This window comes from Lycium barbarum, chromosome 7 (genome assembly GCF_019175385.1).
Source record: "Lycium barbarum isolate Lr01 chromosome 7, ASM1917538v2, whole genome shotgun sequence".
NCBI lineage: Eukaryota > Viridiplantae > Streptophyta > Magnoliopsida > Solanales > Solanaceae > Lycium > Lycium barbarum.
In genome coordinates, this window is record NC_083343.1 from 17,377,832 (window position 1) to 17,401,116 (window position 23,285).

The following is a 23,285-nucleotide window of genomic DNA, read 5'->3' on the forward strand; positions in this document are numbered from 1 at the left end:
CTGTTGAACTTTTCATCTGACATAGGACAATGTTATAAGTTATAATAGACGGAAACCACTACTAGATCTTCCACGTGTAATGATCAGCACGGGCCCTGCCCCTCTAATACTATTAATATTTAATTAATAACGAATTTTATACATTTATAGAGAAAATTAAAAGTCTTAATTATTTAGTATTTCGATTTTTATACAACATCTTAATATTCATATTGTGTTTAGATTTAACATATATATCTTAATGTACATCTTAATATTCATATGTGTATCAAGATCCAAACGTCATGATCTTTAGAAAAACAAATGAGGGCTAAGGCCTTTGCACTTAATGTATATTGATCTGAAGCTTTCAGATCTTAATCGTTAAGTATTTTTGTTTTTAGATTTGATCTTAATCGTTCGGATTATAATCATTAGGTGCATTTGTTTTTCTTATATTACACACTAGGTGCATTTGTTTTTCTTATCTTACAACGACCTAGTGCGTCTAAATAGATCTAGGTCTCATCTGTTTTCATTAAGATTAAGACATCTGAATCTGAATGCACATCTGAATGATTAAGATGTTGTTTTTAGATCTGAACACTGAACGATTAAAACTTATATTTTTCAACATCTGAGTGTGCATAATGTATTTATTTAAACATAATAAATATACAGTTCAAATAAAAGAGTAACTAAATATTAGAAAATAAATAGAAACTTAATAAAAATAAAAATATTATTTGCTTAAAAAATTGAGACATTTATGTTCGTCAGTAATGGTGGAGATGCTTTTTAGTTATTGGTGGGCGGGTGTCACGCCCCAAAACCCACCCTGGACGTAATAGACATCCAATGCTATGAACAACACCGGAAGCACCTTATGAATTAATAACAACAAGTCCCTTTTTTTTATTTTTATAATCTTTTATTAACCAACTAAAAGATGTTATAAAGTGACTAGACAATCACATGCTCATAATTTAAGAAATAAAATCAGCGGAAGTCTGTAATAAATAGATTGTCAAAGCGTAGAAATACCCATGAGAGTCGAACAACGACTCAACTAATACCCACAAAACAACACCTATCTATGGAGCCTCTAAGATAATGAATAAACGTCTAACTCATCAGGACGCAGCCCGGAAACTAAAAGCAATAAGGAAAATAGAGGGTGTCCCACGAATAAAGGTGTGGGCTCACAAAAATTCTAGAAAGCAGCAAGTACTCCTAATCCGCGAGATCTGCCTGTACCTGCTCTTTTTCGTTACCTAACATACCATCAAAAACAATAATAATATGCCTGAGTACTGGGTACTCAGTGAGTGTCTAGGACAATAAGTAATATAACAAAATAATACAATAATGATTAGTGAAAACAGTTCCAATAGAATAATCTAAAATCAAAGACAAGATCAATCGTACAACTCAAAATCATCAATATAAAACCATTAAGACAAGTATATATCTTTTCCGATTCAGTATACCATTTATTACCATTTCAGTCTTTTCAATTCGAAACCAATATCATCAATAAGCCACTCCAAGGCGAACAATTTCATTATCGTCAAAAGCCACTCACAGGTAACAAAGATACAAGACAAGCCACTCACAGGCTTCCAAAATACGAAACAAGCCACTCACAGGCAAATTAATCAATCGATACTTCGGGCTAGGAACCCACGGAGGCTAATCGTCCTCTGGACTAGCACAACAATAGATGCACCGGACTATATGCCTCAGAGGTCAATCGTCCTCTGGACTGACACAACAATACTTGTATCGATACGTTAGGATCCATAACGGCTAATCGTCCTCTAGACTAGCACATCTTGCCCATATAGGCCCAAACACAAACAAGACACAAATCATAGCATATTAGCCGAATCATCAATCATGGCAGGAAGCTGAATCACAAGTCATATCATGATAGCCAAATTATTCCTCATGGATTATGTTCATCTTCCCATTATAAGGGTACATCAATTCATTTCAGTTTTAGAAAACAGACTCACTTCTTTAAACAAGTTTCACGTTTAACACAATCCATTTATAGAGCATTCACATGAGATAATCAACCTTTCGAGATATCAAGTTTAAACATCCCTTAAGGGTAATTCGAGTTCAAATACCAAAGCTTTATATCTCAATCTTTAATCATCCATTAGAGAGGAAAACAACCATGAATACGTATCTATAATATAGTACAAACAAGGTTTAATGTGGGCTTGTCCCTCACGCACACAAACTACAACCAAAGTCACACAAATCGTTTCAAAAGAGTATGTTAAAAAAAGAGTCATACCTCCAATCCCTGCTAAAATCTAGCAAAACGAAATTCCTAAGGTTCAACAATCAATCTACAATGGTTTTATATGAGAAAGATTAGAACTTTACACCTTTCCGTAGAACCCCTACCCTTTTTGAAAACTAGGTTTTCTAGGCCAAATTTCGTGCTCTTGCTTTCATGCAATTCACCCATGGATTTTGACGATATATAAATGATGTATAGAACCTAAACAACCCCTATAACCATACTTGAATTTCAGAAAATTACCTCACGATGAATTCCCAACAATTCTTCTCTTCAACTGTTCTTGAATCGAATTCTCACAATCTATGGAATAGGTGACGTTTCTAATGTTAATCTTCATTATCTTGAGGTAATAATCATTCTAATTGAGCAAGAACTTAACTTAGATGTTTTAGGAATTTAACTTAACTTAACTCCTAGCACAGAGCTCTGTTCGAGCTCCATAATATATGGTTGGAAAGATATTTCAAAGGGGTACAACGTTCATGTTTTAAGATTTCTCAAATTCCCAACGGAGTTTCATGAAATTGGGCTGAAAGGCAGACCTGTCGAAACTTAGACGAGTTTAAGAACTCTTACGAACTTCACTACTTGGTCTTGATCTTAAATTAACTATTTCCATCCAAATTCATCTCGAAGAGATTCATATAGATAAAATATCACATTAATATTCATTATACCCATTCACACCAAAATCGAATTCACGGAGTGTTATAGTGGGGGTGGGTGAATGTGATTTGGGGTGGGGCGGGGTTGAGGTGGGTGGGGTGTGGAGCGTAGGGGTAGGGGTAGGGGTAGGGGTTGGAGGTGAGTGGGGATTGCGGGTGGGGTGGGGGTCATTGGGGTTGGGTGGGTAGTAGGGGTGGGGGTGGGGTGGGGATGGAGCTGGTGTTAAAAATTATCCATAAAAAAAAAAAATCTTAATGATATTAAGACTTTGTTCAAGATCTTAATGATTAAGACCTATTCAGATCAAATAAGTGCTTAAATCTTAATGTAAATAAATGCATTTAATGACCTAAGATCTGAACAATTCAGATTCAGACTCCATTAAGTGCAAACAAATGAGCCCTTAATGATTAAGATCTTTAGTAAAGTCTTAATATCACTAAGATGTCTATTAAAAAATTTCTACAAAGATGACAGTTCATCACTACTTCATTTAGTTTAGCCAACCACCAACAATCACTATCCTCAGCCATAACCACCGGCGCCAATCACCAGCACACACCACCTACAATCACCATCCAAGTCACATTCAACAATCACCACAATCAGCCATCACCACCCTTACAATCATCACCACCAATTATCGTTGCATTCACAATCATTACTGACAGTTACCACCATTAGCAACCAATATATATCGCTATCCATCATTATTATTCACCACCATCATTGGCTCTCACTGTCATCCAGCCGCCGCCACCATAACAACCACCGTTAATCACTACCGCTGATCACCAACACAACTAGTTACTATCCATAACCACTATAACCGGTCAATGTCATCCTCAATTAGTACACACAATCATCATCGCTAGCCAACCGCTATATAATTCTTCTTTATTTTTTTTTATTGCAATTGTATTAGATTAATTTAATATCTTTTTAAAAATTTATATTTACTATTAATTTTTTAAATAAAGACAAGTTTTATACATTCATATGTTGAGAAAGTAAAAAATCTTAATTTTTTAGTATTTTGATCTTGATATAACATCTTAATATTTAACTGTGTATTTAGATTCAAACATGTAAATCTTAATACTCATTTAATATGTATGTTCATATTCAAACATCTTAATCGTAATAACACCAAATGAGACCTAACTATCTGTGGACAAAAATAAAGTTATTCATACAGAAAAATAATTTCTCCCATTTATTTTAGTTCAAAAAAATTCCTTACAAAATATTATCATCAATAATAATAATGTAATAAACCATTGAATATGTAAATCTTGTGCTAGGTTTTAGTCCTGACTCGAAGTCGGTTCACCCAAAAGAACACACTCCTTCAAGTCGGTCTATTTCCAGATTCATTATAAACCCCATAAACCACCTCTATACCAAAGTTTCCTACTTCACTTCCAAAATCCAATTTCACCGCCACGTCACTCCGTTAACGGGGTTTCGAGCTTCCGTTAGGGTTTCGTTCGTTGCTCTATGTAGTATAGTTCCGGTTAGGGTTTCATAATGTGGAGTGGTAACAACGGAAACGGACCACAAGATATGATGTGGAACAACAGCAGTAATATTGCGCCGCCAGGCACTACTACCGGTGGAGTACCACCGCCTCAGCCGCCGTCAATGATGCCTCCGCCGGCGCCACCTGGCACGAGTTCAGGACCACCGGCGCCGTCGTATACGGTGTTGCCGACTGAGGCGCAGCTTGAAGAGAAAGCGAGGAAATGGATGCAGCTTAATTCAAAGCGGTATAGTGATAAGAGGAAGTTTGGATTTGTTGAAACGCAAAAGGAAGATATGCCTCCCGAACATGTCCGCAAAATTATTAGGTATATTGCTTTTATTTTTTTGCAATTTTGAATGCTGTAGCTCCTTGTGATTGTGAAAATGCAGGTAATCTGTTTGTTAGGTTTAGAACTTTTGATTGGGCTTATTTTAGGTGATTTTAACTACTTTTGTAGTGTTTTGGTAAGATAAAGAAGTGCAAAAATAAGCCATAAGCCACAAGCCCTTCCAAACAGACCCTTAGCTTATTAGGTAATTTCTTTTTGAATTCTGAAGTGATGCATTTGTGCTAATATATTTAGGAGATGTTGTGGTTCAATTTACTAGGTCATATGCGGGGATTTTTCTTGCAGATTATTAGGTAAACTGTTTTTCTTGCAATTCTGAACACTGAAGCCCCTTTTATAGTCGTGAATTTGTGCATTTTTTTTTAGGTGTATGCTATCAGAAAATGCAGGTAATCTATTTGTTGGGTTTAGTTTATTACTTCCTCCGTCCCAATTTAAGTGTTTTAGCTTTGACTGAGCACGGAGTTTAAGAAATGAAAAGAGATAATTGAATCTTGTGGTCTTAGATTAAAGATGTGTGTAGTCCTTTAAGTAGGCGTTTGGCCATAGAAACCAAATATTTTTCACTTTATTTGGAATTTTTGAAGCTGGAGTTGCGTTTGATTATAGTTTTGACAAAGAATATTTGGTTGTTTGAATATACTGAAAGTGAAAACAGGAATTTAGGTGTTTTCCAAATTCCAAATGCAACTGCAAGCTGTATTTGGAATTTTCATGGCCATAGGCTAATTTTCAAATAAAGGGAAAAAATCTTCCGGAAATAAGTGCATAATTCTCATGGCCAAACGGGTCCTTTAGGTAATTTCTTTTTGAATTCTAAAGTGAGGCATTAGTTGGTGTGTATTATCAGGAATTTTGCTAATATATTTAGGAGACGCTGTGGTTTAATTTACTAGGTAATATGCTGGGATTTTTTTTTTTTTGTGACAATTTTGTATGCCCCCCTGTTTTTTTCAGATTGTAAGTTCATGGATTGTTAGGTGTATATTGTTAGAAATTGTTTCAAATCTATTTGTAGGTTTCTCGGTTTAGTTTATTGATAGCATTAGAGTGAGAGCTGTCTGTGAGAAATACCTCTAGTGAAAATTGTTGAAGCTGTACGGTCGGGGAAGTTTGGGAGTAGAACCTTGGTTTTTGTTACGAGAAATATGAGTGTTTAAGTTGGTTGTGTATGAGCTAGTGGTGTGTGCTTTTCGCATGTAAGTTGAATTTTTGATGCTCAGAAATGAGGTTCTACTTTGTTTAATTAGTGGTAAATTGGTGTTAACAATGTGGTTTCTGGAATTCTGATATTTGGGGCTTCATGACCATCTTTGTTGTTTCAAATTGTGTGCAAGTGAATTTAATGAACAGCTGGAAAGTAGAACTTAGAAATAATCGAAGGGCGAGGATGGTTGAGAACTAAAAAGAGAAATGATGGAAAGAAAGAATGAGTTATCTGAGAATGTATAGTTGTTCAAGTTCTTTCTATCTAGATCTATAATCTCTGTAAAGTTCCGGTGTCGGCATAAAAGCTCATTTCTCTCCATTGTCTCAACCATCACCTTTATTTAGAAATCACGACTTTGGTGTATTAAAAAAAAAGAGAATAGAAATCATGACTTTGGTGATAATGTTTCCTCATCTTTATAAAATGTGATTTTGCTGTGCTTTTGCTCTCGTTTGCTTATTGAGCTCACACATTTTACAGGGACCATGGGGATATGTCATCAAAAAAATATCGTCATGATAAACGTGTGTATCTCGGAGCTCTTAAATTTGTCCCTCATGCTGTTTACAAACTCCTAGAGAACATGCCTATGCCGTGGGAGCAGGTATTCCCTGCAGCCTTTTTTGATTGTTTTATTCTGACTAATTGTACTACGTCTTATTCCTACTAGTCAAGTCTTCAGTTTATTCTAAAGTGCTTTTATTTTAACAGGTTCGAGATGTCAAAATCCTGTACCATATTACTGGTGCTATTACATTTGTTAATGAGATCCCATGGGTTGTTGAACCTATATATCTGGCTCAGGTATGCTACTGCACCCTGCCTTGCTTTGGTTTTCTTTCTAACTCCACTTACCCATATATGTTGAGACTGATTCATAATCATGAAATTGCAGTGGGGCACAATGTGGATCATGATGAGAAGGGAGAAGAGAGACCGGCGGCATTTCAAGAGAATGCGTTTTCCTCCTTTTGACGATGAGGAGCCTCCATTAGATTATGCTGATAATCTTTTGGATGTTGATCCACTGGAGCCAATCCAGTTGGAGATGGATGAAGAAGAGGATTCTGCAGTTTATAACTGGTTTTATGACCATAAGCCATTGGTTAAAACAAAACTTATTAACGGTCCTAGTTACCGCAGGTGGCATTTGTCCCTTCCTATAATGGCAACACTCCACCGCCTTGCTGGACAGCTGCTTTCAGATCTGACTGATCGCAATTACTTCTACTTGTTTGATATGGAATCCTTCTTCACCGCTAAAGCATTGAACATGTGCATACCTGGTAAGGAATTGCTCAATGAGTCGTTAGTTCTCTGTTTCTATCTTCTAAGTTCTTAGCTAATTGGTCTGCTTAAAAAATGCTGGTGGTCTGAACTGCTTTACTAGCTGAAGATTATCCTCCCATGGAATTCGACATATTCTTTCTTCTGCCTATTATCTGCGTAATCTTATCCAGGAGGTTTACCCGAGTGATTTGTAGTTCAGGAACCAAGGAAATTATGATGTTTGTGAGTTCTCCCATGTGTTCAATATTTGATTGGGTATTTCTGTGATCACCCTGCATATTTCGCTTTCTTCCTCTAATTTAGGTAATAGGTGATGTGTCACATTCGAGCACGGTTCCCTTCTAGAATCAATTGTTCTCCCCTTTTTCCTAGTCTAGAGAGGGGCTGGATGATTTTTTTTTTTTTTTGGTGGTACGTGTTGAATCCTCACGTTTGGTGGACTTTTTTCACTAAGAAGCTTCTTTTCTGCAGGTGGTCCAAAGTTTGAACCCTTATATCGTGACATGGAGAAAGGGGACGAAGACTGGAATGAGTTCAATGATATCAACAAATTGATCATCAGGTCGCCACTTAGGACAGAGTACAGAATTGCCTTCCCTCATCTCTATAACAACAGGCCAAGAAAGGTGAAGCTTTGCATATATCACACTCCGATGATCATGTACATAAAAACAGAGGATCCCGATCTACCTGCTTTCTATTATGATCCGCTTATACATCCCATAGTCACCAAGGACCGCCGAGAGAAGAAAGTTACTGAGGATGACGATGATGATGATTTTACCTTACCGGAGGGTGTGGAACCGCTGCTGACCGAGACTCCAATCTATACTGATACTACTGCTGCTGGTATTTCCCTATTGTTTGCCCCACGCCCATTTAACATGAGATCTGGGCGGACAAGGCGTGCTGAAGATATTCCCCTTGTGTCAGATTGGTTTAAGGAGCATTGGTATATGCTTTCATCTTTGCTTTTACTTATCTTGTTTGTTAGAGTAATTAATCTTTATACTTCAAATGTATTTAACGATCTATTTGGTTTCTTCCAGCCCTCCATCATATCCCGTCAAAGTGCGTGTCAGTTATCAGAAGTTGTTGAAATGTTTTGTGTTGAACGAGTTGCATCATAGACCTCCTAAGGCCCAGAAGAAGAAGCACCTCTTCCGCTCACTTCAAGCCACAAAATTTTTCCAAACCACAGAACTTGATTGGGCTGAAGCTGGTCTTCAAGTTTGCAAGCAAGGATATAATATGCTGAATCTCTTGATCCATAGGAAGAACCTGAATTATCTTCACCTTGATTACAATTTTAATTTGAAGCCTGTTAAGACACTAACAACAAAGGAACGTAAGAAATCCCGGTTTGGAAATGCTTTCCACCTGTGTCGTGAAATTCTGCGGTTGACAAAGCTTGTTGTCGACGCCAATGTCCAGTTTCGTTTGGGAAATGTTGATGCGTTTCAGCTGGCAGATGGTTTGCAATACATTTTTTCACATGTTGGTCAGTTGACGGGTATGTATCGTTACAAGTACAGGCTTATGAGGCAGATTCGGATGTGCAAGGATCTGAAACATTTGATCTATTATCGATTTAATACTGGGCCGGTTGGAAAAGGTCCTGGTTGTGGTTTCTGGGCACCTATGTGGAGGGTGTGGTTATTCTTTCTTCGGGGAATAGTACCTCTTTTGGAACGTTGGTTAGGAAATCTACTGGCGAGGCAATTTGAGGGTCGCCATTCGAAGGGGGTGGCCAAAACTGTCACAAAGCAACGTGTTGAAAGCCACTTCGATTTGGAGCTTCGTGCTGCAGTAATGCATGATGTCCTTGATGCTATGCCAGGTGAACAATTTTCTATGGCTGATTGTCTGTTTTTTTGGGATGCTTCTATTTCTTTCCGTTACTCTGGACCAATATCTTTTGCTAATATAGTGCTGCTTTACTGCAGAGGGGATCAAGCAAAATAAAGCAAGAACCATCTTGCAGCATCTAAGTGAAGCATGGCGTTGTTGGAAGGCAAATATTCCTTGGAAGGTATTATTCTTATCCTTTTCCCCTCTCAAAAAAAAAATGAGCTTTGCTTAAGATGAAACACTCAGTTTCTTTTGGCTATTTGTTTTATTAGGTCCCTGGCTTGCCTGTTCCTATCGAGAACATGATTCTCCGCTATGTCAAATCCAAAGCTGACTGGTGGACAAATGTTGCTCACTACAACCGTGAACGTATAAGAAGAGGAGCAACTGTTGACAAGACAGTGTGCCGAAAGAATCTTGGAAGATTGACTCGCCTTTGGCTGAAGGCTGAACAGGTAATAACTACTGTTATTATCTGTGATTATTCTTAACTCATAAAATTGTTTTGGTTTTCCCTCTATTACATTTTCTTATTGTTGGAGACAAGCTTGGGGTAATTTTTATTGCTTTGTGGTTTTCTTGCAACTAACAGGAGCGGCAACATAACTACTTGAAAGATGGTCCATATGTTACTCCAGAAGAAGCAGTAGCGATATACACTACCACTGTGCATTGGTTGGAGTCGAGGAAGTTTTCTCCTATACCATTCCCTCCATTGTCATACAAGCATGACACGAAGCTGCTTATCCTTGCACTTGAGAGATTGAAAGAATCTTACAGTGTGGCTGTGAGGTTAAACCAGCAGCAAAGGGAGGAGTTGGGCCTCATTGAGCAAGCTTATGATAATCCGCATGAGGCATTATCAAGGATTAAGCGTCATTTGCTTACTCAGCGTGCCTTCAAAGAAGTAAGTTCCACTATTTGGAAAATATTTTTTGAGTGTTAAGGAGATCAATATACTGATTTGGTTGGAGCAACTATGATCTTGTCGCCCTATCCTAGGCTGAGAAAGTTTATTTCTTAGGATTTACAACCACCACCTACCCAGTGTAATCCCGCAAGTGTAATCAAAATACCATAGATCGAGAATGAGGCATGCTGAAAGTTCATATACAAGTACAGGGATATCAGATACTTGGACCCCTCTACTACTGCTGCCATACCACAACCGGTCCAATTGACCAAATCATGCAAATTCTGCTTAAAAAACAACCCTAGTTCAATGATATCTTTAAAAAGTTTTGGATAATTTGAGATTCTGTTTCATTTTATTCTCACTAGGATTAAATGTAATTGAATTTCTTTGGGTTGGTAAAACAAGATTAGGTGCGTGCTATGATCTTTTCCTGGAAGTTGTTTAACAGAGTCCTTCAAATTTGGTTTGGTAGTTTCTGTAAGAATGTCTTTCAGAAAGAATGTACTGATGATTGCATTTCACAGGTTGGCATCGAGTTTATGGACTTGTACAGTTACCTGATTCCTGTTTATGAGATTGAGCCACTTGAAAAGATTACTGATGCATACCTGGACCAGTACCTATGGTATGAAGGTGATAAGCGCCATCTCTTTCCAAATTGGATTAAGCCTGCCGATTCAGAGCCACCACCTCTGTTAGTGTATAAGTGGTGTCAAGGCATAAACAATTTGCAAGGAGTATGGGACACCAGTGAAGGACAGTGTGTGGTGATGTTGCAGACGAAGTTTGAGAAATTTTTTGAAAAGATTGACTTGACCATGCTGAACAGGTATTGTTGTTGGAGCTACTGGTATTGAAGTCCATAATGGGCTTTTTGACATTGTTTTAACCATTTTTTTTTAATTTTTTCATAGGCTTCTGCGTTTGGTGCTGGACCACAATATTGCTGATTATGTCACTGCAAAAAACAATGTCGTACTGTCTTACAAAGATATGAGCCATACGAATTCATACGGGCTGATACGCGGTCTTCAGTTTGCTTCATTTGTTGTACAGTACTACGGGCTTGTGTTGGATCTGTTGCTTCTAGGTTTAACTCGAGCTAGTGAAATTGCTGGTCCACCTCAGATGCCTAATGAGTTCATAACCTATAGTGATTCTAGAGTGGAAACAAGGCATCCAATCCGGCTGTACTCTCGATACATTGACAAGGTGCATATATTATTTCGCTTTACTCATGAAGAGGCTCGGGACCTTATCCAAAGATATCTTACTGAGCATCCTGATCCCAACAATGAAAATATGGTTGGCTATAACAACAAGAAATGCTGGCCAAGGGACGCGAGAATGAGGCTCATGAAGCATGATGGTAATTGTTATTGAGCTTTTTGCATATTGTTCCTTAATTTTAAATTTGTTAAGTTTGTGTTTTTTCTGATTATGGGTAAATATTCATGAGTTGATTTATTTTCATTTCACTGTGAAACTTGACTTCCGTTTTGGTTAATTAACATTTCAGTTAATCTTGGGAGAAGTGTCTTCTGGGACATGAAGAATCGACTACCTAGAAGTATCACTACTTTGGAGTGGGAGAACAGCTTTGTCTCTGTTTATAGCAAAGATAATCCAAACTTGCTCTTCAGCATGTACGTACCTCTTTCTGTTTGTCTTCTGTTATTGCTTTTTGGGTGGTTATGTCTACTTAGAGAATCCTGTAGGTTATGGGACTGAATGATTCTATATGCTAAATTCTCTCAGAATCCGTCATGTTATTTGTGTCTTACTTTTCCTAAGCCTTAGACTTGAACTTGCTTTTCCTAACCCTTAGATTTGTTAAAATTCAATGGCTTGCTGGATATTCTTTCATGAAGAGTGGTTTACGGCTTATTGTTTATTGACTTTACTCTTTATTGGAGACATGTTATCATTGAATTAGCTTACCTTGATATGCTTGTTTAGGTGTGGGTTTGAAGTTCGGATACTGCCTAAGACTAGAATGACACTAGAGGCATTCAGCAATACAAGAGATGGAGTCTGGAATTTACAAAATGAGCAGACTAAGGAACGGACAGCTGTTGCCTTCCTGCGTGTAGATGACGAGCATATGAAAGTGTTTGAGAATCGTGTTAGGCAGATACTTATGTCCTCTGGTTCTACAACATTCACGAAGATCGTTAACAAATGGAACACTGCTCTTATTGGTAACATCTTCTTCTGAATATCTAAGAATTATTCCAACATGAACTTTGGTCTTGCTAGTGGGTCCTTGTAACTAAGGTTTTTGGTTTCTTCTTGTAGGCCTTATGACATATTTCCGTGAAGCAACAGTGCATACACAAGAGTTGCTGGACCTGCTGGTCAAATGTGAAAACAAGATACAGACTCGTATTAAGATTGGTTTGAACTCAAAAATGCCCAGCAGGTAAGTTCTTGAATATGCGTGACCTTACATCTAGAATTAGCTAAATTTTCAGTAATTATATTTTCTCTTTTTGATGAATATGCTTTAGGTTTCCTCCTGTTATTTTCTACACACCAAAGGAAATTGGAGGGCTTGGAATGTTGTCAATGGGTCACATATTGATCCCACAGAGCGATCTTAGGTATAGTCAGCAAACAGATGTTGGTGTGACGCATTTCAGAAGTGGAATGAGCCATGAAGAGGACCAATTGATCCCAAATCTTTACAGATACATACAGGTGAATTTTGATGCTGGTTGACTTTTCTTTTGTCTGACTTAACTTATTTTTACTAATATCAGTTTATTACTCCTTGACAGCCTTGGGAGAGTGAGTTCATCGACTCTCAGAGAGTTTGGGCTGAGTATGCTTTGAAGAGGCAGGAAGCACAGGCACAAAATAGGCGTTTGACTCTTGAGGATCTGGAAGTAAGTAATCTTGCTACATTCATCACTCTTTCTTGCGTTATTTGCTCATTTTGTTAACTCTTTCCTCTTGTGGTTCATTAGGATTCATGGGATCGTGGAATACCTCGAATCAATACATTGTTCCAGAAGGATCGTCACACCCTTGCATATGACAAAGGATGGAGAGTGAGAACAGACTTTAAACAGTACCAAGTCCTTAAGCAGAATCCATTCTGGTGGACACACCAGAGGCATGATGGAAAGCTATGGAACCTGAATAACTATCGTACTGATGTTATTCAAGCTCTTGGAGGAGTTGAAGGAATTCTTGAGCATACATTATTCAAAGGAACATAGTATGCTCTCTGCCTTGTTGCTCTTTGCGTTTCATATCTTAATAGCTACAGCATAGTTGTCTTTGCGCTGTATGCTCTCCTTTTCAGTTTTTGTTATATCCTATTGGTCTTGGGAGTAACAACAAATAGGATCGAACTGTCATTAGTTAGTGTGTGACCTTCGTGGCTAGCAATCGTACTCTTCTACTTTTAGGAGTGGCTCAAGGGAAAATTGCTTTTTTTTTTTGTGTGTGGGGGGGGGGGGGATGGAGGAGGGCAATATGTTTTCACTCTCTGAACTGTCGATGATATTGCCGGTTTTCATAACCTCTTGGTGCAAGTTTTACCAACTCAGTTCCTTTTGATATTTCAGTTTCCCTACTTGGGAGGGTCTTTTCTGGGAGAAAGCTTCAGGTTTTGAGGAATCCATGAAGTACAAGAAACTGACTAATGCTCAACGATCTGGGCTCAATCAAATCCCTAATCGTAGGTTTACTCTTTGGTGGTCGCCGACAATAAATAGGGCAAATGTCTATGTTGGTTTCCAAGTACAGCTGGACTTGACTGGGATATTTATGCACGGGAAGATTCCAACTCTGAAGATATCTTTGATACAGATATTCCGTGCACATTTGTGGCAGAAGATCCATGAGAGTGTTGTCATGGATCTCTGCCAAGTTTTGGATCAAGAGTTGGATGCATTGGAAATCGAGACTGTACAGAAGGAAACAATTCATCCAAGAAAGAGTTACAAAATGAATAGCTCATGCGCTGACATCCTCCTCTTTGCTGCGCATAGATGGCCAATGTCAAAACCTAGTCTTGTGGCTGAATCGAAGGATGTGTTTGACCAGAAGGCTAGTAACAAATACTGGATAGATGTGCAGCTCCGATGGGGTGACTATGATTCTCATGATATTGAGCGTTACACACGAGCAAAGTTCATGGATTACACAACAGACAACATGTCTATTTATCCATCACCTACTGGTATGTCACGTGTGCATCTGGTGATCAACTGAATTTATTACCTTTGTCAGACAAGTTTTATTTATTTGTTCTTGTTTCAGGTGTAATGATTGGACTTGACCTTGCTTACAACTTGCATTCTGCCTTTGGAAACTGGTTCCCTGGTTCAAAACCGTTGCTTGCCCAAGCCATGAACAAGATTATGAAGGTAGCTTTCCCCTTTCAGTCACCCATTATTTTCATGAACTGGTGTGTGCACAGTATGTGTTACGGCTGGAAGTTTCTTAATATCCATATGTTCTATTATGCAGTCAAATCCTGCGCTCTATGTGCTGAGGGAACGCATAAGGAAAGGGTTGCAACTGTATTCTTCAGAGCCCACAGAACCATATTTATCATCTCAGAACTATGGAGAGATTTTCAGCAATCAAATCATATGGTTTGTTGATGACACAAATGTGTACCGTGTGACCATCCACAAGACCTTCGAGGGAAATCTGACGACAAAGCCCATAAATGGTGCAATTTTCATTTTCAATCCTAGGACAGGTCAACTGTTTTTGAAGGTAAGTGCAGTTCTTCGATTTTAATTTTCTCATTTACACTTGGGAGAACTCCATTGTCCAGTAGCTGATGTGTGTCCTATGCTTTTCATTTACAGGTCATTCACACAAGTGTGTGGGCAGGGCAAAAGCGTCTTGGCCAGCTAGCCAAGTGGAAAACAGCCGAAGAAGTGGCTGCACTTGTCAGGTCCTTGCCTGTTGAAGAACAACCAAAGCAAATTATCGTGACTCGGAAGGGAATGCTTGATCCATTGGAGGTCCACTTGCTCGACTTTCCGAATATTGTTATCAAAGGAAGTGAACTGCAATTACCATTCCAGGCTTGTTTGAAGATAGAGAAATTTGGTGATCTGATACTGAAGGCTACAGAGCCACAAATGGTTCTGTTCAACATATATGATGATTGGTTGAAGAGCATTTCATCCTATACAGCATTCTCCAGGCTCATCCTCATCCTGCGTGCACTTCACGTGAACAATGAAAAAGCTAAGATGTTACTCAAGCCTGACAAGTCAGTCGTCACTGAGCCTCACCACATCTGGCCTTCACTTACAGATGACCAGTGGATGAAGGTATGTTTAGGCAAATGTACCTGCCTTCTTGAATATTGCCATACCTTAATATTGTGAAAGAAACTATTGCGGTGGCTTGATGAGTAATTCATAAGGATAATCTTCTTTTGGCTTGTTTGGTGGCACACCTGTGAGATTGTGTGAATTTTAATTTGGTAGACTTATTTCTGATTCTAAGTAGGCGTTTGGCCATAGATACCAAAAACAAATTCACTTTTTTTTTTTGGAATTTTTGAAGTTGGAGTTGTGTTTGGCCATAGTTTTTGAAATTGTAGTTTTTGGTGAAATGTAGTTGTAAAAAAATGGAAAAAATTTGAAAAACAAGTTTTGTGAGTTTTTGGTATTTCGGAATACAACTTCAAGTTGTATTTAGATTATTTATGGGCAAACGCCCAAAAGTGAAAAAAGTGATTTTTTTTTTCCAAAAAAGAGTGAATAATTTTTATGGCCAAACGGCACCTAAATTGTGTATGTTTTCAGGTTGAGGTAGCGCTTAGAGATCTCATTCTCTCAGACTATGCAAAAAAGAACAATGTCAACACATCAGCATTGACACAGTCTGAGATCCGTGATATTATACTTGGAGCTGAGATAACTCCTCCATCGCAGCAGCGCCAACAGATAGCTGAGATTGAGAAACAGGTTATGATCTTGGTCCTTCTTGTACTTAGCAAGGTAGTCCTTTGTTTTTAGAGCTTGTGTTGCTAATGTGCATATCTTTTCAGGCCAAGGAAGCAAGTCAACTGACCGCTGTTACCACAAAGACCACTAATGTCCATGGTGATGAGTTGATTGTTACTACAACAAGTCCCTATGAGCAAGCTGCCTTTGGCTCTAAAACAGATTGGCGTGTCAGAGCAATTTCTGCCACAAATCTCTATCTCCGTGTGAACCACATATATGTAAATTCAGAGGACATAAAGGTACTCATTTTGTTCACCTTCTTTTGCTTAACCAAACACATTATACCTTTATTACCTTTTATGTAGAATCGTTGTTGTTACCAGGAAAATTTCCATTAATATTTTCTGTTATAACCATTTGTACAGGAGACTGGATATACTTACATCATGCCGAAAAATATTCTGAAGAAGTTCATCTGTATTGCTGATCTGCGGACACAAATTTCTGGTTACTTGTATGGTGTGAGTCCACCAGATAATCCTCAGGTGAAAGAAATCCGGTGTATTGCAATGCCTCCACAGTGGGGCACACATCAGCAGGTGCATCTACCTTCCGGTCTTCCTGAGCATGATTTTCTCACTGACTTGGAGCCTTTGGGATGGATGCACACACAACCAAATGAGCTTCCTCAGTTATCGCCACAGGTTAACTTTCTACTGATTTTCATCTTCTGTGCTTACCTCAATTGCTCTATGCGTGCTTGTCTGATGTGTAAATATTCTGAATAACAGGATGTTACTTCACATGCTCGGATCCTGGAGAACAACAAACACTGGGATGGAGAGAAGTGCATTATATTGACGTGCAGTTTCACACCAGGGTCCTGTTCATTAACTGCATATAAGTTGACGCCAACTGGGTATGAATGGGGACGTGCTAACAAAGATTCAGGAAGCAACCCTCATGGTTACCTGCCGACTCATTACGAGAAGGTGCAGATGCTCTTGAGTGACCGATTCCTTGGATTTTACATGGTAAGTGTGCTGGTCTACGGATTATTCCGTTGGATTTTTGATCCTTGCTCCCGATTCATGTTTCCTGTTCTTTGCATGCTTCCTTCCATACCACCTTTGTCTAGATCTGAATCTAAATTAAATTTTGTTGTGCAGATACCTGATAATGGTCCATGGAATTACAACTTCATGGGGGTGAAGCACACTGTTAGCATGAAGTACGGAGTCAAGTTAGGTACACCTAGGGAGTACTACAATGAGGATCATAGACCAACACATTTCCTGGAATTCAGCAATATGGAGGAAGGTGACACTGCTGAGGCTGATCGGGAGGATACATTTACATAATATAATACTGCTATCCAAATAGATAATGGTTAGATTTTCCTCAAGTTATTTGGGAAGTCGAATCAGATGTCTTTTTTGTTCTTGTATGTCGCAGATGTTGTAATACTGAGTGGTGGCCGATGATATTTTAGATGAGAGGACTAGTTGTAAATATATGAAGATGATTCTGTAGCTTGATGCTACTATGCTTTTGTTGGAGGACGAGTGGCTGCTATTCGCTGGAATAGAATTTAGCTTGCACGTAGGGCGACCGGGCCAGGCCGAGTCAGAAAGGCTTTGATTTATCCTACTTGTCACAAGCATATGTATTTTACAAATTATCACAAACCCAAGTTATTAATTTGGCTAAATTTAGATCTGTTCTTCAATATAACAGAACGTCTTTTTTCCGTAAGATTAAAACTAAAATAAAGGATTATTTTAAAACACTAGAAATATTTCATTCTAAATTAAAACATAAGAAACTTCAGAGTTATAGGTAAGACTAAAATAAAGGATTATTTTAAAACACTAGAAATATTTCATTCTAAATTAAAACATAAGAAACTTCAGAGTTATAGAATCAATCAATGGAAAAACTGGTTAAGACAGCATTATCAAACAAAGAGATACTTGTACGTTAGAGAAAGTAATATTTTGATTTTTCCCATAATCCCTCAGCTGTGGGAGCTCTTATATGTGGAGAGCTGCAATATAACTGAACTGTGTAAGGTTTAGAAGGTGAATGAATTATTTGCTTGTAATGGCAAAATTTTGTTTACTGTTAGCCTCTAGGTTCAGGATTTGATGGTGGTTCAGTCACATTTTCTTACTTGGTCAATTCGGGTTAGAACCCAAGCGAACCTGTCTTCCAGGTCAATTTGGGTTACCTCAAGGGACAGTTGATCAACCGGTCGGGTTTAACTTATGATCATTATTAAATTTTAACAATGAAAAAACTTTGGCATCTGTACACGGGTTACCTCAAGGGACAGTTAATCAATCTGTCGAGTTTACTTCAACTTATGATCATCATTTATAAATCTGGACAACGAAAAAACTTTGGCATCTGATCTACCATAATGTATAAAAGGATGCGTCTGAAGTTTATTACTAGTTTTTTTTTTCGTTTATGATAAAAATAGTGAGATCAATGTTTGTACAGTTCCCTCGATTTAGTGTGGTGAAATATAATTTTATATTCAAAGAAATCTTACCAGAAATGAAATATTTCTTTGGCAGATCTAATCTGGTAACTTTTTGACGTTTTAGAGATTTTACATTTTTATTTCGTCTTGGCAAAGATAATAACACCTTAAAAGAAGTGGGGTTTAAAATGACCAAAATTTGGTTTGATGTTGGGCGGATGGGGTCATATGATTCGTAATTCAACCCATCTTAACCTAACTCATTTTGACCCAAACAATCTTTGGGTAGGTTTGACTCGTTTATTACCATAATCTATTTTGACCAGTCTATATTTAACCCAACCACCCGCCCTTTTGACACCCCAGTTAAGAGTGTGCAAGACTAAAGCTGCTACTAGGATGTTAGCTTTCGTGGTTGTCAAAATTGATGAGAAGCGTTTTGAATGCCTCTCGTTTCATATTAAAAGAGAATCTTCATTTAAGAATACCCCTTCTCTGTTTTGAAGGAAAAAAAAATAAAGGTAGATCCACTAAGAGCCTGTTTGGATGGGCTTATGCCTATAAGCTGTAAATTGCTTATAAGCTAAAAAACATAAGTTGGGGTAGTCTAACTTATTTTTTTTGGCTTATAAGCTGTTTTCAACTTATAAGCTGCTTTAGATAAGCTAAGTTAAATGGGCCAAATTATTTTTTTGAGCTTATTTTAAGCACAAAATGACTTTAAGCTGGTCAGCCAAATACTCAAAAAAGCTAAAAACAACTTATAAGTAACTTATAAGCCAATCCAAACGGCCTCTAAAGGGGAAAAGTGAAAAATGAGGATAAGGATACGTTGACATTAAGCTACAAAAATAATGTAACAGCGTTGAAGTATTTTCATAACATAAATAGCGAGTTCTCCCCAATTTGCTTTGCTCCACTAAGTTACAAAGACATGTTTGACTTACAAATACTGCTAATTCGTACATAAACTCGTACATAATACCTACAATTAATTGGGTTAATTGAACCCAATTTTTTGGACACACTGTATGTATGTATGTATATATAAAATTACAGTCTGTCCAAAGCAATTCAGAGCAATTCCCTACTTGTAGTACTTCTCCATGATAGTTTTCTGAACCAAAACTATCATGATCGATGCACCACTAGTCTCCTACAGACAAACAAAACAAAAAGAGAAAAGTTCAAGAACTTGGACAGAATTATTCACTTAAAATATAAACAGAATTATTCACTGGCGCAACTATTGAGTAACTCTATCCATCCGAGGCTTAGGTAGATGGTAGGAAATCACCTAATGTTAATGTTTTTTTTGTCTCTCTTGGGATTTGAACCTTGATCTCAAGGTTTGCACGAACTTCATTTATTGTGCCAACATACAAATAAGGGAAAAGGGTCAAATATATCCCTCTACTTTTAAATCTGGAACATGATTTTTTTTAAATCTGGAAAACCGTAAAGTATTTTTTTTAAAAAAAATTTCTGGATTAATTTTAAAAAATTCGAAAAACTGATTTTAAAAAAAAATCATATTCCAGATTTTCTAATAAAAAAAACCCAATTTTTCAGTTTTTTTTTTTTAAAGAAGCGGGTTTTATAAAATAAAAAATAAAATCAGATTTTTAATAAAAGCCATTTTTAACAGATTTGTTTTTAGAAAAATCAATTTTCCAGATTGTTTTTTAACAAAATTGCCATGTAGGCACCACATAAAATAAGTTAAATGTCATGTGGCGTCCATGTCACCCAATTCCAATGACTAGACTTGTTTATGGGGAAATATGTTAGAAATGAGGGATATTTTTGAAACTTTGCTAACGGTAGGGGTATATTTGGCTCCAACTTATAAGGCGAGGGGTATATTTGACTGCTATGGCTAATGGAGGGTAAAGTTAACTAATAAACTAAAGTAGAGAGGTATATTTGACCCTTTTTCGTATAAATAATTGACTAGACCATTACGTGACAAGATGACATTATGAACGCGCAACACACTTTCATAGAAACCAGTTACTTACAAAAACTGAAGAAATTAAAGGCTAAGAGTTCGAGGTGAACCATTGGCATTACAAGTAAATTGCAAGCCCAAAAGCATATGTCTTTCATTCACATAAACTAGGAATTGATTTTCCAGACGGTCACTCAACTAATAGTAATTATTTTAAAATATCACTTTTCTTTGTTAAGTAACAAAAAAGTTACTCAACTAGTATCATTTTACCTACAAAGTCACTCAACTAATTCAGGTAATATTTCTGGTAGATATTATTGACATGAATTATTTTTATGCCAAACATTTAATAAATAAAAATATATCCATTTTAACTACTTGAATTGACTCGCTCCACTGGTACGACCCACTTATATAAAATGAGTATATAGTGCACGAGACTCCTTATATTTTACATATATCGATCCCCCCCGGCTCCGTTAAAATCCATGATTACTAAGGGGAGGGGAGGGGGGGGGGGGAGGGATCAATTTATATAAAGTGAAAAAAGGATTTACTACATTTGACCCATTTAATAGGAACGGATCGCACAAATAGTGAGGCTTTTGAGTTTTGTCTACTTTGCGTGAATTTCAAAGACTTCTTTTTTAAATAATTTTTTTTATCGAAAAGAGTTAAAAATGTATAGTTTGGTCCAAAAATATCCTTAAAGTATGCGAAATTGAACAAAAATGCCCTTATTGTTGCTTGATTGAAAAAATACCCTTTTCTTGATAAACTTTTTTTTTTAACACAAATGTTTTTTAATAAAAAAATTATTTTTAAAGAAACCTGTTCTTGTTTTTTTTTTTTTTTTTTTTTTTGTTTTTGTTTTTTTGTTTTGATAATTAAGGACTTTTATTAATCACAAAGTGTATAATTACATACCAGTAGCTGCTAAACCCAGCAAGCTAACTTCTCACTACACATCACATCAACCAAACTGGCATATAAAACTATGAATTACATCGAAAATTCTAGGATTAGCTCTAACACATGCGACATATACTCTCTCTTTTGCTATTGCTTCCCAGGACCTACTTTGTTTCTCAAACAACCTCGAGTTCCTCTCCATCCATATGGCGTATGTTACTTCAGTGCTGACCATTTTAAATACTTGAGCCTTCTGCGACTTTCCCTTGGAGTTGATTATGAGCCACTGCTAATGTTGAATCCAGTTGGTAGGAGGAAAGTTTTGTATGTGCATCCATTGTCCCATTCTTGTCCACACCTGTCTAGCAAACTCACATTGTACAAAGAGGTGCTCCCTTGTTTCATCGTATTTCTGGAAGAAACAACATTTCATATCCACTTCTATCCCCCATTTACTTAGTCTCTATGCAGTTAGTAATCTATCCAGTAGCTGTAGCCACATAGTAAAAGCTGCTTTGGGCCTTGCAACATTTTGGTACATGATACACTTCCATGGTATTTTAGGTATAGCAGTAAGAGCTTGATAGTAGATCTGTCTAATTATGCTTTTACTTGTAGGCTGAATTTGCTTGTTAGCTACTAAAGGTCTTGCCTCAAACATCTTTCTCACCATCCAGCTGGCTTGCTTTGGTTCCTATACACTGTCCATGTGCTATTGTTTAATATAGTAAGAGTGGATCCACCTGATCCACATCTTGTCCTGTTTGTGAGCAATATCCCACCAGTGTTTGGAAATAGCTGCCCTATTCCAGAGATATATATTGGTGAGGTTCAGTCTCCCAAAACTCTTGGGGGGTACACAAGTTATCCCATACCACTAAAGCTTTTTTAGTTATAGAACTACTTCCTGACCATAAGTAGCTCCTGCAGTGAGCTTCAATGAGTTTCAACACCTTTGTAGGAAGGATATAGATCTGTGCCCAAAATGCTTGAATACCAAATAGAACTGATTTTATGAGTTGAGCTTTGCCTGCGTATGATAATTTCCTAGCTGTCCAAGATGAGATCTTTGCAGTAATTTTTGTAATAAGGGGCTGTCATTGAATAAGGGATATTTTCTGAGTAGCAAGGGGAATCCCTAAGTATTTGAAAGGTAATTCCCCACAAGAGTACCCCAACTCATGCAAGATGTTCTCTTGAACAGCTTGTGAGACTCCACCAAAATATACTAAACTTTTCCCAAGGTTAGCCTGCAAACCAGAAGACTGAGAAAACATAGCAAAGCACGACTAAATCACCCCTAGAGAACAAGAGCAAATCATCAGCAAAACATAGGTGACTTAGGCCAAACTTAGCACACCTTGGGTGAAAATGGAACTTCATAACCTCCTTAAGAGCATTTAACATTCTACTAAGGTATTCCATGCCAATTGCAAACAAGAAAGGTGACATAGGGTCATCTTGCCTTAATCCTCTGGCAACATCAAAAAGCATGGTGGGCTATCCATTTATCTGAATGCTATAACTTACAATTTTAACACACTCCATAACCCATTGAGTATAGGTTGTAGGAAACCCCATTTCAGTCATTGCCTGCTCCAAGTAGATCCACTCTATGGAATCGTAAGCTTTTTGAAGATCAATTTCTATCATGGATCGTGGAGATATATTCTTTCTACTGTAGCCTTTAATAAGTTCATGTGAAAGGATGATGTTATCACCTATCTTTCTTCCAGGGATGAACCCAACTTGGGCTTTACAGACCACACTAGTCATGATCTTTTGCATTCTATTAGCCAGAATCCTTGATATAAGTTTGTACAGAACAGTACAACATGCAATGGGCCTGTACTCTCTTATTGAAGCAGGATTTGAATTCTTAGGAATCAAGGTAA

The 23,285-nt window shown here is 37.5% G+C and overlaps 1 protein-coding gene across 1 annotated transcript; it reads left to right on the forward strand.

The window, feature by feature from the left end:
* Positions 1-4,297: 4,297 nt before the first annotated feature.
* On the forward strand, positions 4,298-17,641 carry LOC132603244 (pre-mRNA-processing-splicing factor 8A). The gene is made up of 26 exons (XM_060316204.1): positions 4,298-4,815; positions 6,530-6,653; positions 6,761-6,853; positions 6,945-7,335; positions 7,811-8,291; positions 8,389-9,179; positions 9,286-9,371; positions 9,463-9,645; positions 9,783-10,097; positions 10,631-10,935; positions 11,021-11,475; positions 11,626-11,752; positions 12,066-12,307; positions 12,405-12,528; positions 12,617-12,806; positions 12,887-12,994; positions 13,076-13,329; positions 13,682-14,298; positions 14,379-14,485; positions 14,589-14,843; positions 14,939-15,412; positions 15,893-16,054; positions 16,138-16,335; positions 16,462-16,740; positions 16,828-17,070; positions 17,206-17,641. The coding sequence occupies exons 1-26, from the start codon at positions 4,496-4,498 to the stop codon at positions 17,395-17,397; spliced, it is 7,116 nt and encodes a 2,371-aa protein (XP_060172187.1). The 5' UTR covers positions 4,298-4,495; the 3' UTR covers positions 17,398-17,641.
* Positions 17,642-23,285: the final 5,644 nt, after the last annotated feature.

Coding starts and splice junctions, on each gene's coding strand:
- LOC132603244 (XM_060316204.1), top strand. CDS start 4,496: ATGTGGAGTGGTAACAACGGAAACGGACCACAAGATATGATGTGGAAC. Junction 9,180..9,285: donor TGTCCTTGATGCTATGCCAG/GTGAACAATTTT, acceptor GCTTTACTGCAG/AGGGGATCAAGCAAAATAAA. Junction 9,372..9,462: donor AGGCAAATATTCCTTGGAAG/GTATTATTCTTA, acceptor TTGTTTTATTAG/GTCCCTGGCTTGCCTGTTCC.